The 20,004-nt window shown below is 30.8% G+C and overlaps 1 protein-coding gene across 2 annotated transcripts in view; it reads right to left on the reverse strand.

Moving 5' to 3' along the window:
* Positions 1–598: 598 nt before the first annotated feature.
* LOC145327100 (poly(rC)-binding protein 2-like) overlaps positions 599–20,004 on the reverse strand; it is an 86,392-nt gene continuing 66,986 nt past the window's right edge. The window contains exons 13-17 of one of the 2 annotated variants that reach the window (XM_080170626.1): positions 17,831–17,916; positions 17,060–17,105; positions 10,931–10,967; positions 5,509–5,614; positions 599–2,325 (exon numbers count right to left, since the gene is read on the reverse strand). In XM_080170626.1, coding sequence (XP_080026752.1) covers positions 5,519–5,614; positions 10,931–10,967; positions 17,060–17,105; positions 17,831–17,916 — 265 coding nt within the window. In that variant the 3' untranslated portion in view covers positions 599–2,325; positions 5,509–5,518. The remainder of the gene's footprint in view (positions 2,326–5,508; positions 5,615–10,930; positions 10,968–17,059; positions 17,106–17,830; positions 17,917–20,004) is intronic. The other variant, XM_080170627.1, reaches the window with a different exon arrangement.

Raw genomic sequence — 20,004 nt, forward strand, 5'->3', positions numbered from 1 at the left:
TTAAATTTTACATCTCTAAGTTTAGATATATTTTATAATATATGATTTATGCAACGTTCATACAATAGATAAAAGATTACACCATAGATATACAGTCGATAAATATGGCCAATAATTAATAATAATGTAGAATAAATTACATCTACAAGAAAAGACTAATAAAAATCTAAAAAGACAATCAAGGAATAAAAGTATTAATTTCTTCATAATTGGCACTTGACGTTTTAAAATTATTAAAAACACTAAGAACATTTTAGTAAAGAAAAAATCTTCTACAAACATTTAAAAATAAAAATTTTCAATTTTGGCACTTTTTTGATCCAATTTGTTGGCAATTTGGTGAATATGCTGTACGAATAATGTTATCTACTCTTTTCAATTTACATCATTTTAAAAATTTTTCTTCATATTTACAACTATAAATAAAAGTTACAATACTTCTAATGAGATAATATTAATTAACAATTGTTCTGAGCTGGATCTTTAAATGTTTAGCCGTTGCCACTGCCAGAGGTACAGCCACTAACCTAATAGCAATCTTTAAATCAAATTGGCTAAGCATGGCCACGGCTATATGCGATCTTAAAATCACAACCACTTGCCGTTGCCGCTGCCAGAGGTACAGCCACTAACCTAATAGCAATCTTTAAATCAAATTGGCTAAGCGTGGCCATGGCTATATGCGATCTTGAAATCACAACCACTTTTTGAATTTTAAGTAAAAATATGAAATAAGATAATAGTAATAATACATAAACACTTCAAACATTTAAAATCCATGTTTTATTGGCAGCACTGGCAGTGGCAACAGCTACGGCTACAACTACAGCAATGACTACGGCTATGGCAACAGCTACACATTTAAAGATCCAGCTCTGTTTAAAATTCCAGATTATTTATGAAATTAGAATATGTGTTATTTTTATAAACAACATTGTACAATATTTCATCTCCATATATATTACTTATTTTAAATTTAAAGCATAAATATATATTACATTGTTATTATCATAATTTTGCATTACAAAAGCTTTTAAACAAACATTTAATTATTTTTTCACATGTGTTATGCAATTTTATACTTTTAGAATAAATTGACTACATTAAGAGTAAAGAGATAGACACTAATTTAAGTTTGTAAATAAATATATTTTAATACTTTTACATACTATTTTCTTATACTCAACAAATAATTTTTTTAAAGATTGCTTAATTAGCATCTTTTGTTAAACAACTATCAAAAGTTTCTTTTCTTTTCATGATCTATAATTAAATAAAGATTTTTTCATTTATCTTTTGAGTTGTAATTCATTTGATTTGCTATTTTGTTTATTTTATGTTTGCATATGTATGGTACATCAACAAACTTATTACGGGGACAAATGTAAAAGTTGAAGAGATATCCTCTAGTATGTTTGTCACCCTAGAGGGTTTGACCCCTATGTATTATTCTCCTAGTATGTTTGTCGCACTAGTATGTCTAGTGTTTATCCCCTATTACATTTGTCCTCCTAGTATGTTTGTTGGTATAGCACTTATGAACAACCAAATCATTCATTTTTGGAATTATTCTTCAAAAAATTTATATATATTTTTTTCAAAGCTTATTAAATTAATAATTATTATATAGAGTGCTTTGGAGCATTTTTAAAAGTAAGTTAATTATATTTCAAAACAAAGAAACAACAAACATCTAAATACTTAGCTTATCGATTTTGACCCTGATTCTCCATTCCAGTTGAGTTGATGGCGAATTTTGTTTAAATTATAGATTTTTTATATAGTTGCAATTAAAACTCAATATAATTTTCATCGGAATGATTTAAAGAAGATTAATTTCCCCTATTTTTTTAATCAAAAAAGAAATATTGAGTAAGCTTATTAATAATTTTAATTACAAAATAGATAAAGATGTAAGCAGATAATACATAATTCCGCATTAAATAATTGTTGATTTAAGTTTCACTTTTGCAAAGATATGCTTTTGATATGTCTTTTTCAGTTTGTTTATGATATAAAACGCCTTTTTTTATTCAATCACAACTCTAGCAGCCAAAGTTAATTACTGTATTATGTATGTACAAATTTAAGAATATTTTTTAGTCAAGCTGGAATTTTTCTGGTTTGACCATCAGACCATATATACTAGATCTAGTATTCCATTTATCGGATATAAAATCACTTTCTTTCGGAAATGAAGATACCCTACATCAGATAAAGATTGAAAGGGCCACCAGTCAGAGTGTTGATACCTGGATAACTGGAGCTTGACAGCCAGTAGGACTGGTCAGCCCGCCCATTTTATGCGGGTCAATGAACAGGGGCCTAAAAATAGACAATGATTAGTTATTTGTCTATCCTTTGATATGAAGTTTTAAGGTTTTTTCGTAAAGCATAAGAACACGGAAAATAGTGTTCCGCATTGAATGTACTTAACAAGAAAGCTTAATAAACGTTTTGGTATGGTTTAGGCTATTACCCCGTCCTTCACTAGATGCAAAGGGCGCCATCGCTAGTTTCTATTAGAATTTGAGATTTTTTTCAGGTCAAAATAAACCATAATCTTAATAGCTTTTTTGGATTCTACTTTTATGGGCTCAATAAAATCCCTTATAATGAAAATAAATAAAATTTGTTTAAATTTTGAGATGAAGTTTTATTTGAGAATGTTCTATTTTGTGAAATACAAATACAAATATAGCTAAACATCAATTTATTGGGTTCCTGAATCAAAGAAAGTTTTCTATGAAATTAGAAACACTTCAAAAGTATAGAAATGTGTCAAATGACTTGGAAAGTCAAAGAAGAGAGCGCAGGGAGCAAATTTTGTCAAAGTTTGAAGTCAATCCATCTATCCATCAGTTTATTTGGAAGATGGACTGGGGTGATACAAAAACAACTAATAATTAACCAAGGATCAGATTTATATTTCAAACATTTTTTTTGACTACAAAGATATGGTTTTAAATTTCTATAAATTATAAGTAGCAAAGCTTCTCTACATAAAGGAAATGTTATTACGTCTTTTTTTTTAACAAAAACTAACTTTTCTTAATAGTTAATACTTTTTGCTGGTCAAAATAGTTTTTTAAATATTATTATATATATAGATTAATCCCTAGCTCTTAGGAGAGGGTGGGGGATTTCAGGAAAATGACCTAAATCCATCCCAAGACATTGATTTCCAAAATACAGTTAGCCCGTTTTGCTTTTAATTTATTTTTTTATTTTATCTATTTTGAAAGTGGACGAAGTTGGAAGGGAGAAGTGATGTTGTGATGGGGGGGAAAAAGGGAGTTTAATATTGATGAACACGGCAAATCAGAATTTCAGAGATATTTGCCAACTTTCAAACAGGCACAACGTTTTCACCAGGCTAAGGGATGCAGGGGAAAACATAAATTTACATATTATTAAAACACACTTATAAAACTGTTCTTTTATGTACTTTAGATTTTTCTTTAATCATGCTAATAAAAATGTAATGAAATATTTGTTTTTTAAAACTATGTGAAACTAATAATAGAAGCAAAAGAATCAACAAATATAGCAGTGCTATTCATAAGAGTTGAGATTAACTTAAGCCATGATTTTTATAAATTGTTATAGTTAAATTAACGTCTATATCAATAATTTGACTGTATTTTGGTCCATTAATAATATAGATTTTAGAGAATAGCTGTTTAAAGTGTCTGCTTTTGTGTTTAGGTCCTTCTGTACAGACCTGTTCAAAATGTGGGGTATAGTCCCTTTCGTGGCAACGCACCTTAAGGGGCGATTCTTTGTATTTTACACAGTAGGTTTTCTCCTATTTCTAGCCCCTGTGGGGGGCTCTAACCCTGCGGGGCCAATTGCCTAACCATATGGGGCAATCACCTAACCCAATATAACCTAACCTAACCTAAAATAACCTATAAAAAGCCATTTTAAAAATACGACAAATCATCCCTTAAGGGGCGTTGCCACGAAAGGGACTATTCCCAAAATCTGTTTAGATATGTATGAAATGCATAGTACATATAAAAAATACAACTCTTAGTTATAGAGTAGCCATTCTATTTGAAATACAAAATATTAAAAGCCATAGTGGTGTTGTGTTGTTTGCTCTTTTGTAACTTTAAGCTTGTAAATTTTGATATATTCTATTCACAAAATATAGGTTGACACCTAAATATGAATGTTATTCTAAAATTCAAAAATACTCTAAAAGATATGGGTTTTTTTCGTTTGTCTGTTATTGTCCTATCAAATTCATCCCTGTTGTATCTTTCTGTGTGTGTGTGTGTGTGTGTATTAATAGTTCCTTAGTGTCCACGCTCAAGTACAAGTACTTGACCCGCTGTCTCAAGGGACCTATTCTTTATTACCTCACCCTCGCCGAGTATGGCAGGTGTCCCAATTGAAGTCACCATAATGAATGACGCTTTCCACAGAGGAGCTTGGGTAAGGGCTGTACTGATATTATTTACTTGACTATTGAGTATCCAAACTACCCAAATATCATTCTTCCTACACAACCAAGGGGAAGTTGCGTGAATGAATTTCGACTGAGTTAAGTTGTATCTTTTTCTTTCTGTTATGTCCAATGGCTGGACAAACGAAGGAGTGACAAACGTCGAAGTTGACACTTAACCTAACCTAACCTATTTTAAACCATCTTAATGGTTTTTTAAATTCCTAACCCCTGCGGGGGGGGTTATTGGTATATTTATATATTAACCTAACCTGTATAGAGATACTTCATTAACCTAATATACTAGACACTCCTGCGTGTGTGCACTCTGCCGTTTGTCACTCCTGTGTTTGTCCTGTAACCCAATGGCTATATTAAATATCTTTTGTATTAGATGCAACTGTTGGCCTTAAAAATATTTGTTTGATATTTTAGCCTAAACTATTCTTTTTAATATCTCTATCCCCATCTCAAAATTAGTTGTGAGAGTTGGAAAGCATGGGGATGAGGGGGACTAAATTAGTTGAGCAGTTTATATTTCAAAGCCTAACTAATATGATTAAAAATTCAACATTCGAAAGCCATTATAATTAATAAATATACATTTGTATACTATGTTAATCTGCTTATTTGGATGTAAATTAGTTATACAAGGCTACTTTCATCATTTAAATAGTTTTCTATGTATATTAGCAGAGCTCTCTTATTTCTTTTAATAGCGGCTATGCCCCTAGGGGCTTCAAGAGCACTTTACTAAAAGGGTTGAGTTAGGGGGGGGGGGGGAGGTTAGAACTTTTTTTATCTTAAATATAAAAATTCTTGTGGGGATTTATCTTGGTAGAGTGGTGGTAGCCTGGTCCTATGAGAAGTTTCACTGTAACCATATAGGTTCAGAGGTAAACACAGACAGACACATATTCTGTTTATATAGTGATTAACCATACAAGTACCTATTGTAAGCTACCTTGAAAAAGAAAATTGATTTTGTTTTCGTGAACTTAGTGACAGACACACATAGATTTTATTAGTTAAAAAAAAAATTGTAAAATTTTTACCTTAAGGTTGTTATGTGTAACGTACTGGAAGTGTTGGGGCTGTATAGCACCCCCCATACCCTGGGCTGGTATAGCACCCCCCATACCCGCCGTCTCCATACAGATTCTAAAATTAAAAAGAAATATTAGCCCCAGGTACAATTATAATCATGGAATAAACATTGTTTTCAAATTAAGAATTTGGTAATTATCTAACTAGTTTTTCTCAAATAAAAGTATTCGGGTATAGTCCCTTTCGTGGCAACGCTCCTTAAGGGGCGTTTCTTCGTTTTTTATTAACAGTAGCTTTTCTCCTATTTCTAGCCCCTGCGGAGGGCTCTTACCCTGTGGGGCCAATTCCCAATGCCTAACCCTGTGGGGCAATCACCTAACCCAATACAACCTAACCTAACCTAAAATAACCATTTTAAAAATGCGACGAATCGCCCCTTAATGGGCGTTGCCACGAAAGGGACTATTCCCAAATATTCTTATGCAAAAATTACCAAATCCTTACTTTTATTTAAAATAATTCTTTTTCCATGATTTGTTTATCAACTATCTTTCTATAATTTTTTGTTAATTTTCTATAAAAATCATCAGCTATTTATAAAATAAGTTCTTAGAATGTCTTTTTTCATTTACATAAAAATTACAGTTTAAAAAGTATATTTGATATAAAAATTATTTAATGATTATTATTATTTGAATGATTAAGGTTAAACCAAACATTTTAGTTTTATGGTTTCATCTCTAAAGCATCTTCTAAAAAATAAAAATTAGTGATTTTGGCCGATAAATTGATGTTTATCCAAATGATGATCCTTCTGCAGTTTACAATTATTGGTTGAAACGTTTGGACACCCAACTAAATGAATCAACCAATCAAAATTCAATAAAGGGTCCCAAAGTTGTTAAGCCAACGATTAAAAATAACACTTTGGGGACTAGTGCAATAAACAGCCTAATGTCCCCTCCCTACCTGAATTAATGTAGCATACATAATGTCTTTGGAGATGAAATCATAAACTTAAGTTACAAAGCTTTTCACTATAACAAATTCATAAAAGCTTTTAATTTTAACTATTGCACTAGTATATCTATTTATTTTCAAATGATAGGATAAAGTTAAATTTTTTCTATTTATCTTATCTTAAAGATAAAATTTTGTAGTTTTCACAAAACATGATTTTCAAAAATTGCGTTTCTATCGTACATATTTTAAAATGTTAAAATTATAAATGAAAACTCAAACTTATTTACACATTTTTGTATATATCAAAATTAAATAAAGTGCTTTGCTGAAAAAGGAAAAAAATATGATATTAAAAAGGCTCATTATTGCAAAAATGTTTTTTTCTTCCTAGTTCAAAAAAAGCACTCTAACCTATAAACTAATGAATAATGTTTATTATTATCATTTTTATTTATTTATTTGCTACAAACTAATTATCTCGTATTTTTCTGCCTCTAATTGATAAGGATAAAAGCTTTATGTACACATTATAGAGGATGATTATTGTCTTTTTCTAGGATATTCACAGGAATCCTCATAAACAGTTGAACAAAAGTTAGCCATAAGGATAAAGAGATAAGACAATGGACGATAAATTGATGTACATTTCTAAAAAAGCTAAACAAAATCATCTCTTCTCTTGCTTACAAATTATAGGTGGAAAAGTTTGGATACTGCTGTAATGTACAAAATTTAATAAAATTACTCAAAGTTTTGGGCCAACGAATAAGGAAACGTGTTTTTAAATATAATTTACAGTCCAATGCCTCCACCCTCCCAGTTAATATCTTTTAGTATTTTGCTGTGCTGTTAGTACAAATGTTTATTGGTATCTTATTGCATGTCCTTTGCAATTGGTGCTGCTATTCTAGAATTTTGGTTATACGTCCGTCCGTCTATCCAGAAAAATTTATTTATTCGCAGATTTTAAAATTAAAAAAAAAATATATCACTAAAAAAAGAACTTTATTTATTAGTTTATTGACAATATCTGTTAAAAAATAATTGTGAAACTATTCCTTTTTAATTGTATAACACTTTATTGTTATTTTAAAGATCATTGGTTTGTTATTGCTTCGCTAATTGTTTAGATAAATGTCCTGATTAATTATCATCTCATTAGATTATTCAGCGCTTAACAGACTTTTGCTCTTAGTTTTACTTCCGTCTTTACACTAATTGTTCATTTATAATTCTTTTTAATAGATTAACTTTTGATGTTTTCATTTAATGTTAATTTTTTTGTTTGTTTTTAACGTGGGTAGGTGATGTTTTTAAAGGTTTTTTTCTTTTTAAACCTTTTAATTATTGTTTTTTTTTATCAAGTTTATTATGAAGAATAAAGATTTATAAAAAGCATTATTTAATGAATGTTTTTGAAGAAATAAAAATCCGGCAAATAATTAAAGAAAATTTAGCCTAAAATCTATGATTTTAAACAGTGATAAAATTTAGATGAAAGAAAGTATTAATTCCCTCCCAGGGATCTAAAGGGATAAGACAAAAGCCAATAAATTGATGTACATCTCAAATGATGATACACAAAACTACCCCTTCTGTAGATTACAATTAACAATTGAAACGCTTGGACTCTCAACTAAATGATCCAATGAACCTATGAAATTCAATAATAGTCCCCAAAGTTGAAAAGCCAACGAAAAACGATAAACAGCCCAATGTCTCCTCCCTCTCTGATTCCCTGCCCTACCTAGGCAAATTTAAAATTAGAACATTGCATTGCTAAATTATAGTTTACAGCTTAAGCTTAAAGTAAATGGACAATTTCCTTTAGTTTGCAAATATTGGAGAGGGCTAGGCAGGCGCACTCGTATAGACTAGGCTGGGCAGGTGCAGTCGAGTTTTGCAGTTTTTTTAAACAAGCTGCAGTAAGTCAATATACCGCGACCATAACAAAAGTTTTTCAAAGATCTTTTCAACATTTCTTACTTAACAGCTATCAAGCCGCTTTTTAAAAAAATCTATCGGCCCAGTCGCCCTAAAATTTGTCAGGCGGCTGACGATCCCTTATTTCAGGGGATTTAAAAAAAAAAACAAGGATGACAACATCCATAAAAGCGAAGCTCTGAAACGGTAATACAAACGGACATTAACACTTGTATAGTGTCAGAACTGAATAATCAGAATATAAATGAATAAGAGTCAAAGCAAAATTGTGAGTAAATTTGTTGAAAAACTTCTTATGATTATAGATTTGCTTCGCTTCTAATATTGTTGTCCCAGGAATCAGTATACCAAAAATCAAAACAATCGGATGATAAGATCACATAAAAATTTGTTGTTAAAAAATTAAAAAATCAACATGTTTAAAATGGACGTACGGACATTCTGGTAATGATTATAGAGTTGCTATGCTTTATCTGACTACTATAGGAATCACCATGCAAAGTTTGAAATCGATAGGACAATTCTAACAAGCCTAAATTAACATAGCTATCTGTCTCGAACGTACGGACGGACCGACCCTAATTATAGAAAAGCTTCGCTTTTAAAAAGATAGGGAGATAAAAAATGGGGAAAATGAAAAAGAAAGACAGAAGGTTGTGTCACCATTAAAATGTTGGAAAACATTAAATTGTATTTGTGAAAAGGGATTTAAAGGGATAAGACAATGGTCAATAAATTGATGTACATTCCGCAATGATAATACACAGAATTAATCCTTCTGTAGATTAAAATTAGTGGCAGAAACGTTTGAATTCCATTAAAGTCTTGACAGTTGTTAAGCCAACGAATAAGAAATTACAAAACTTTGGGGACTAGTGTAATAAACAGCCCAATATCCCCTCCCTCCCTGGTTTGTGAAATACAACACACAAAGAGAAATGTCCATTTTAATTTTGAATTTGTCAATACAAGGAAAGGGAAAAGGTGCCAAGGTAAAAAAAGAAATAAAATTTTTATTTTTTTATTTTTAAGCCTGCAGTAATTTTAAGTTTAGTTAGAGTAGAGGAAATTATCATGATAAAAATTTTAGGAATAGCCAATCTAGCCTTATATAAAAGTAACAGGATGTCTACCTATGTGCAGGTAAGGATCTCATTCTCGTTTACCGCTGCATCTAAGCTTCTTGGTTTTTGACTATTTTTAGGGTATAGTACCTCCCTCTATCCTCCCAATAGAAAAATATACCCCTCCCCCGAAATATCTGAAATTGGAGGGTCGACTTTCTACCTCTTCTGCCATTTGCTCCTAGAGGCCTCTAGGGGGCGTACTGCTATTTTTGTATATATAAATAGTTTCTAGGTATTTTAGAATAAAAAGTACTTTTAGAAGAGGCTGCAAACCTTTGAAATATGAGATTAAAAACTGATTTGGAACAATTTAGTGGAAGGATATGAAATGTTAAAGTGATATCAAAACTTCAAACACATCTCTTTTCTCTATATATTATATATATTTGTATAAATTCTCTTTTTTTCCATTAAACTCATTTTCTTCAAAAGTAATATCAATTTCGTCAAATAAAATTTTCATGTTCCAAAACCTAAACCAATATTTTATACAACTACAAAATAAAAAAAAGTTACGGGTATAGTCCCTTTCGTGGCAACGTCTCTTAAGGGGCGTTTTGTTGTATTTTCACTGTAAGTTTTCTCCTATTTTTAGTCCCTGCGGGGGCTTTAACCCTGCAAGCCAATTACCTAACCTAACTTAACCTAACAAAACCTACTGTGAAAATACGACGAAACGCCCCTTAAGAGGAGTTGCCACGAAAAGGACTGTACCCAAAGTTACTATATTAAATTCATTTCTATCCTGAAAATTAGAAATACATTATTTCACAAAACATAATAGAATTTATAATGTTTAAGGATTTTATTATCATTTTTTTCTATAAACTTTTTATATCCTATCTATAATTGTAAAGAATTTTATATACTGAAAGATTTTTTGGATATAATCATTCTATAAATCTATAAAAATCTAACAAGATTTAAAATTCTTGTTTTTATTTCTATAAAAGACTATATCATTTAATATCTCTGAAACTATTTCTTTGTATCTTTTATTTCTTACAAATAACATACTGAAAAATCATGTATAGCATCGAATTACAGACAATTTTTCACGAGTATAAAAAATCATAAAATTAATACCAGTTTGGTACGCGTAAATCTTTCTTCTTTTTACGCCTTGGAATTCAAACATTGTTTTAATTTTAATATCCGCGGAAATCTTTCTTTAATACGATGCGATAGATAACTATTATGCATTAAAAATTATTCAGTTGTTATTCATTAGAATAAAAGATACAGATCACCAGGATGGAAATATCTCTTAATAAAAAATCTATAAATATATTTTGTCTATGAACAAAACCAGGATCAGGATGATTATGCCTCGTCTATGATATTCTGTTTGTCAGGATCTAAAAATGTTCTATTAATTGTTTGTCTATGGACCTACCTCTTGGTTAAGTAAACTCGTTCTATGTATCTCAATGCTTTAATAAGATATATTTAAATAAGCACTTAGGATCTTTTTTACCCAAATATATTAATTTCTGATCAGGCTATCCATTGCAGACTTAACATTTTGCTAATTCATACATTATTTTTTTGTATTTTATATTTTGTTAACAAAACATTTAATCTGCTTATAAACGAACTTCTTAAAGAAATTATTATATTTTGATACTTTTGTTACTTTTGTTAGGTTGAATCAAAGCTTTAAATGCCCCGGATGGGAATAAAAAGGAAATAGTACTCTGAAAAGATATGAATAAATTGGGCTGTTTTCACTAGTCAAAAAAGCAATTTATGCCTTTAAATCTTTTTAAAAATGATATTGTTTTACGGATGATGTAATTTTTATAAAAAAATTGTTGCAATTTCAATATAGTGCTCCCGTAACAATATTTGTCAGGTGTGCACAGGAATTAAGAGAAAGATAAATAAACAAAACTGATCGATTGCATGTGTGACTTACTTATTTTACAAAAAAAACCGTTTTGTTATTTTGTGTGTTTTGTAGTAAATTTTTTTTGAATAATAATTAAAAATTTCTATTAAAATCAGTATTATACAAACATACTTCAAATACCTAGATACAATTCTTTGGGATATTTTAGGTTTCGTGACATCGCCTCTTGAGGGGCGTTTCGTCGTATGTTCAAAGTATCTTTTGATAGGTTATCTTAGGTTAGGTAAATGTTAATGATTGTACCGCAGGGTTAGGCAATTGGCCCCGCAGGGTTAGAGCAACTGTGAAAATACGACGAAACGCTTCTTAAGAGGCAAAGCCACGAAACCGACAATACCAAGCCTGTTAAAGAAAGAAAATAAAAAAGGGTGTGGTTTAATTAAGAGAGTGGGAAATTATTGAAGGGCTAAGGGTAGAAAAAATTCTTTTTAACATCCGTTTATCCTTAAATTTCTGTTTCTGAGAAAGAGTTAAATAAAAATGCTATGCCTTTAATTGAGGTGCAGGCATGAGCACAAATTTACCATGACAAGTTAATATCAACTATTATGCACCATTTTCTCTCTCTCTCTCTCTCTCTCTCTCTCTCTCTCTCTCTCTCTCTCTCTCTCTCTCTCTCTCTCTCTCTCTCTTTCTCTTTCTCCTTTTATACTTATAGTAACAGGGATAGGTAAATAGCATGACAATTCAGAATCTACTTCTAAGAAATATCTAAATGAATAAGACAAAGGCCGATAAATTGATGTACATCCCCAATGATATTACAAGAAATGATTTCTGTAGATTACAATTAGTGGTTGAAACCATTGGAGACTTAACTTAATTCTTAATTAACCAATCAATAATATTTCCCAAAGTTCTTAAGCCGACGTTCTCATTAAACTTTGGGGACAAGTGTAATAAACAGCTAATAACCCCTCCCTCCTTGAATTTTAAAGACTAATTCCATATTTCATAACTTAATTTGTTCGAGACAAAATCTGTGAACAATTATACTTTAAGTTAGCTTATATTTTCTGTATATGCCTGAAATATTTGCAACTATTATATTATATGTTTAGATGTTGCTACAAGGTGCATAAATTTAAATGAACCATATCCCAGTTCAGATGCTATGATAAGACTCATTAAACCCACTTGTACAACTTTTATATGCTTTTTTATTACATAATTTCAGTGAAAAAGACAGAAAAGGTAGAGGTAGAATTGTTTTTCTGTAAGTGTAAAAACATCTTAAACTTTATAATAGTAAAATATAGCATAGTATTAAAGACAGCTTTTCTCGAATATCAAAATAAAAATTAAAAGATTAAAACTGGTATTAATTTCATGATTTTTATATAAATATTACTGGCAAACTGTCTATAATACGATGCTTAGACGATTTTTCAGTACAGCTGGGAACCGGTTATAATCCAGTGGACATAAATAGGGTTCGAAACCATACTGGAAAAAGTATTGTTATGTTACTCCTCATATAAATATCTAAAGGTAAAAATCTTTAACTCAGCCGTTACTGAGATCTTTAATAATACAATTGTAATATCAAGGTTTTGTAAAATATTTGTTTTCTGTGACCTTGGTGGGAGTTAGTTGAGTAACTTTACCTGATTGCAAAATACAGAAAAAGAACAAGGACAAAAATTTTCATAACAATAGAATTGGTTTCCTTCAAAGTGACTAGTCGAGCATAGAACTACCCCCCCCCCCATTTCCATATTTTTTAAAATATTGAAAAGAAGGTGGTGAGAGTTTGTCTGTTTTTTACTTTAGGCCAGGTTAATTTGGGTACAGGGTAGACCTGAAGAGTTAAGGCTCACCGCAGGGGTAAGGCATGCATAGGAAAAATAAATACCCCCCCTCCCCCCAACCGTTTTCCAATTTTAGTATTAAAGAAAGACAATTTTATGCAATTTTTCTTTTATTTTAGTTTCTTACAGTTCTATAAACTTTTTTTTAGCTTCCATTTGCTGCACTGATCATAAACAATATTATCTGCACCATACAATATATTTTTGAAGGGAAGAATCTCTGTATAGTGATGTTACGGACTTTTAAAAAAACTGTGAAAGGGTAAACTATTTTCAATTAATTGCTCGCGAATAGACTAAATGCATTTTGCCATTTTACAGTCCACTTTTTTAGCCTTTCCCCTTTTTCGCCCTACACAACACACTTCTTATCTATCTACCTTTTGCGTCCTGTTAATGGATATATTATTACTTGGATGTTGCACCAGATTTTCATGTACTCTGAAATAGTGATGCTCACAGCTGGCTAAAATAACGGTACCACACATCCACGCCTTTTACCATCCCCTCATGTAATACTGGATGATAGAACTGACCATAAATAAAATCTATATTAGCAAGCTAAATTGACGACAAATGTTCCCCTGTCAATATATCCACTTACATCCTATATCCATTCTCCTGTTACAGGATAAGGTAACAAAATTTTAAAAAGTATTTAGATGTTGAACAACTTAAAAATAAAGCGAGATAAACATGCTAATCTTATAAATTAAAAACATTTTTTTGGTCTAACATTTTTTTGTTATTTCAAAAACCATAAATTTCATAGAATTAAACCTTTTTTGTTTTTAGCCTTAGTATGATAATTTTCAGACTTTTTTGGGGATTTTTTTCGATTTGTGCAGTTATAAAACATTGTATAAGTAAAGAAATCAAGTACGACAATGGCAATGCCAATTTTTTTCTTAACTAGAGCAGCAACAATAATCAACAATAGTAAAGATAACTTTGTAAAAAAAACAATAATTTGGTTGTAATCTGTGTTCACAAACATACATCTCTACAGGACAGATTCTGTATTTGTTTGGTTAAAGTGTAAAAGAAGCCAAAACAGATCTTAGAGCGTCTATTTAAAAGCTTTACCTTAACCCAATAAATTTAATTGAAAATTTAAAATATTGAATATTATTTGAATATTATTTTCTATATTTATTGAATATTATTTTCTATGCTTATGATAGGGCTGTGAATTAATTATAATAAAGTTATAGGTTATTCTCATACACTTTAAGCCATTTTAATCGACCTACTTCCAAAATATAAAGTTAGCAACGCTACTGACTTAAAAGCAAGCGCAGGGCAGAGCCAGGGGTTCTAAAGGGATAAGACAATGGCTGGTAAATTGGTATACATCCCCATATGAAGATACACAAAATTACCCCTTCTGTAAGTTTCAATTAGCGGTTGAAACGTTTCAACACTCAACCTAAACCTACCAATCAAAAATAATAGTCCCCAACGAATAAGATTACGTTATTATAAAAGTTTGGGGACTAGTGTAATAAACAGTCCAATGTCCCCTCCCTCCCTGGGGCAGGGCAGGTATATTGTTTGTAATTTATTAGAATGCATACCAAACATAACTCTGATCCTAGACAATATTTTTCAATCAGTCCTCAGGGATAAAGGAATAGGCTATGCAACAATGAAATAATCTACTAATAATTACCAATTGTGAAAATCTGCCTTTAGTAGTTTGTATATTAATGAGAAGAGAGGGATGTTATGAATTGGCAAACATTGGCTTATCTAAATGTATGGTTAAAAGAGACTTAAATATATTTCTCGCATTCATTCGAATCCGGTGGATAGGAACCGGTTCTCATCTATACAAAAAAAACATGTCTAGCATCGTATTATATCCAGCTTTTTTACGAATATAAAACTGTACAATCATAAGATTAAAACCAGTTTTTTTAGTCGGTGTCTTCGGCCCCTCGGGGCTAAAAAACTAGTTTTAATCTCATAATTGTACATTCTATATCCGCGGAAAGCCGTTTATAATACGATGCGAGAAATAACTATTACTATTTAGTTGATAATACTGTAATATCCAACAAAGGCTATTTATATGTATAGTTTAGGTTAAGAAAAGGGCTAGAAGAGCCCTATAAGGATAGTTCCACTTAGGTATAGCACTCCAAAGCTTAGAGGCTTGAAGCATTTTTGTGGTCCACTTATAGGCATGAATGAAAACCCCAAATTATGATTTCTACATGTACTTTGAAGCATTATACTATAAAAGTATGATATAACTATAATAATAGGCGTTGTAATAGTTTTAATTTGCCTATTATCTATTTATTTTCTTACTTGATATTTAATTTTGAAGTATAATTTCTATAATCGACCACAACAATAACCTTCTACCCAATTAATACATTTTTTCCAATCTATTTAACCTTTCTTAACCTAACCTAACCTAAAAGCATAGCACAAATTTTTATTGTAGAAATAGGGAATGGGATAGTGAATGCTTCAATGGCTAAAATCGGGAAATTACCGGAAAACGCACAAATCAAGAATTTTGAAATTTTTCTCTTGTCTTTCATTATATAAGGCCCTGGCATAGTGGCTAAACTACACATATACACAATATTTTATATCAAGGTTGACAAAATATGTGTGAATATGAGTTATTTTTAAACAGAGTTTTTAGTAGGGAAAATTTAAAAATTAAAAAGGATGTTTGTCTTTAAAAACACCCCTCTCTAACTGAACCCAAAACCCCTTCCCCCATCGAAAGAAGCTTTGTCGTCCATGTCCACCTGTATTCTTAATATTGCTTCTTGTATATACAGACTAATATTTAGTAGGGCAGGTAAACTAAAAATGTGTAGGTATAGTAGTATGTAATACGCAAATATTCTCGAGTTCCTCTAGTAAAACTTATATTACAGTAGAGTATTAGTCCTATTAGTCTGACATTAAACTGTGTTTATAAGATGACAAATCGTTCTGAGAAACCGCCCATTGATTTGTTGGATATTTGACATGGAATTTTAATGTGATTATCGTTGAGAAGCAAAACAATGGATATAAGATACACGTGGATAAAATAACAGGGGGAAATTTGTCGTTAATTAAGCTTGCTAATATGGACCTCATTTATTGGCCAATTCCTTCATCTGAGTTAAATGAGAGAATGGGGTAGAATCGTTATTTTAGCCAGCTGAGAATTTCACTTTATCAGAGTACACGAGAATCTGGTGCAACATCCAAGTAATCATATATCTATTTAGAAAACAAAGATCATTAGGATTAGACATTTGAAAGCATAGTTTCAAGTCGGGGTATCCTGTTCTAGAGTTTTATTTATGTTTTGTCTTGTTTTATGCGTGGTAAAAATATGTATAATTATAAATAGTTTTAAAAACCCATAAAAAAATATTTTGTTTTAAATTTCTTTATTTAAGCATATTACGGCTCGTTTTTTTTAGCCGTATGTAAGCCCAACAAAGCCGTATTATTAGAACTTTAAAATTCAGCTGAATGTCTTAAACAGACAATCCATCTATTAAAAGAGAATACATTTCCAAAAAAAAGTGTTGGTTGTCTATCGCTGTTAAGATTGGTCTTGGATAGTCTTTTTTTTATTCTAATTAAAGCACATTATACCAAGACTAGTTACTTCGTCTCTAGCCTCTAAGAGACACCAGATGAGGTCAGGAAAATAGCATAAAGCCACCCCAACACAGTTTTCCCCTAGATCCTTAGCTTCAAACAAAAACAACTTACTGATTTATATTTTAAGGTTACCAATTATAAGAGTAACTATTTTATTTTATGAAATTCCTACCTCATGTTGATCAGATATTGTGCCAGAGCCACAGACTCACAATTTCCTAAAACAAATATTCGATTATGAATATAAAAATGATTATTCAATTGACTTACAGACGGACAGAGTGAATTATTGAGCAGATATTCATGGGTCATCATAATCTTCACTACAAAATTCAACTTTTATAATACTCAAGAAAAATAATTGTTTTTTTAAAGAAAATTGTGTGGCACTTATTCAGAGTCTTGCAGGTATACCGACTAGAATAGATGCTCATTAGTTAGCAAACTCTTTACAAAACAAATCAGCATTCTTACGTACTAATGGACTGACAAACATGCAATGTAAGTTATAGAGTAGCTTTGCTACAGTACCTAATTATTGTTACTTATTGCAGGTTTTGCATTAAAAAAGAGGGGAGTCGTGATCCTATGTATGGCCCCGAAACAATTTTAAAAATTAAGAACAATCTTTTAAACGAAGGGACAACCCAATTTCTCCTCGTGAGACAAAGCCACTTAATTTCTTAAATGCCAAAGTATTTATTTATCGCATAGTATTATAGACAGCTTTCCACAGATATTGGAATTAAAAATTATAAGATTAAAACCAGTTTTGTTGACTAAGAGGCCCAAAGGCCCAGGCTTGTTTATGATTTTAATTTCAATATTTGTAGAAAAGTATCTGTAATACGACGCTATACTTGATTTTATAATTATGGCTGAGAACCGGTTCTAATCCAGCGGATATTAATCGGTTTGGAAGCTATACTGGCACTGCGCATACCTGAGATGGTGATAGTTCTGTCCAGGTTTGCTGGAGCATCCTTGTCCTCACAGTTAGAGATACGGATCATGGCTCCGGACAGTTGCCTACAAATATCATATCCTTATAATAAAGTAACAGGAAGTCTGTTTGTTTGTTCGTCTGTCTACGGATCATAGCTCTGGACAGTTGCCTACAAATACCATATCATTAATACAAAGTAGAGCAATGTCTGTCTGTCCGTCTGAAGCTTAAGTAGAATAGTTTAAAAACGCTAGTTTGAACCAGCGTATCAAGATATAATAAGATATTTAATATTTTTGAAGAAAAACTTTGGTTACCACTATAATTTTTCCTTCATTCCTGGTAAAAATAGTTATTATCATTTTCAAACAGTTTGACCAAAGCAAAGCGTTTGGCGAGAAAGTGCTGAGACTATGCAGGGAGGTAGGGAAGATAAGGCTGTTTATTAGTCCCCAAAGTTTTATAATAACTTTGGGCACTTCATTTAATTTTGATAATTTGCTTAATGAGGTTGAGTAAACAGACGTTTTAACATTAAATTGTAATCTACTAAGGTTAAATTTTGTGTACTTTGATTGTTTTTATTATTGAATTTTGATTGATTGGTTCATTAGTTGAGTGCCCAAACGTTTCAACATTAAACTCTAATCTACATAAGGGGAAATCAGGGTTGGGGATATACATCAATTAATTTATTGGCTATTGTCTTATCCCTTTGGATCCCTGGATACTATGAATTATTAATTGAAGACAAGTAGCCAACATATATAATTCAGAATCACTCTCTCACAAATACCAAAACACACAAACTAAAAACAAATACTTAACTCATACACAAATAAACCTAAATGTTTACTTTTAAAATGTATTTTAAAATTTTTTTTGTCAATATTCTTTTTAATTTAACCCAAAAAGCCCTTATAAATCAACTTTCTCATTGATACAGACTAAAAAATTGCTTTAAATGTTCTATAGTTAGGGATATCATAATCTATACATTTATAATTTAGAATTTTATCTCTTATAGCAGCCGAGAAAATCTTCTCTTTTTTAAATGACATGGAAGGCCAAATCTTTTATTTTCAAAGATTATATATAGGAAGATAATTACTGCATATCGCAGGGATCTAAAGGGATAAGACAATGTTTGTTAAATTGATGTACTCCCCAATTTTCGATAAACAAACTTACTACTAAATATATATTATTGGTTGAAAAGTTCGGATACTGAAAGTTTGTATAACTTAATCAATAGTATTTAAGCCAACAAATGATATCTGAGGTGGATTCTTAAAAAAATTGTTATTAACATAAGATTTTATTTAATTTTTGTAGATTTTTTATGTGATTTTGGAGGATTTTTCACGAAAACAACTTTGCCCCACTTAGCGATTAGTGGGGAAAATTTTTTTAAGAATCCACCTCTGGTTTCCATAAAACTTTGGGTACCAGAATAATTTACAGCCCAATGTCTCCTCCCTCCCTCCCTGGCACATCCCCTTTAACTCTTGCATCCAAAATAAACAAAATACTTTTATAATAAACTCCTCTCCCCGGAAGGTAATGAAAATTTATTACTTTTTTCTTCAGTTTAAGAAATAAATTTAGTTGTTAATGAAACGTTTTGTTCGTAATATATCTTAGTAAGAAAAGTCAGGGAGGGAGGGGACAATGGCTGTATAATACAAGGTTCCCAAAGTCTTATAATAACGTTTTCTTATTCTTTAGCTCAAAAACCTTGGGGATTTTTTAGAATTTTCATTAGTTGATTGTTCAAACATTTAACTACTAATTGTTATCTACAGAAGGGGTATTTTGTGTATCTTCTATCGGTCATTGTCTTATCCCTTTAGATACCTGAAGAAAGGTAGGAAAGGGGGGAAATGAACTTAATTTAAAATTGCAATTTTTGTATCTTTTAAAAGTACATGTAAATGTCGCTTTTTACAATTAAAATAAACAGATTTTTGAGTAAATAAAGTAATATTTAGAGTGTTCTTAATGTTTTGTTAAAGCAATGGCAAGATTAGTGATCTAAAGGGATAGGACAATGGCTGATAAATTAATGTACATCCCCAATGATAATACGCAAAATTAATTATTCTGTATACTAAAATCAGTGGGTGAAACGTTTGGACACTGAACTTAATGAACCAACCAATCAAAATTCA

The sequence above is a fragment of the Acartia tonsa genome, chromosome 8, assembly GCF_053477335.1.
Source record: "Acartia tonsa isolate MP-2025a chromosome 8, ASM5347733v1, whole genome shotgun sequence".
NCBI classification, from domain to species: Eukaryota; Metazoa; Arthropoda; class Copepoda; order Calanoida; family Acartiidae; genus Acartia; species Acartia tonsa.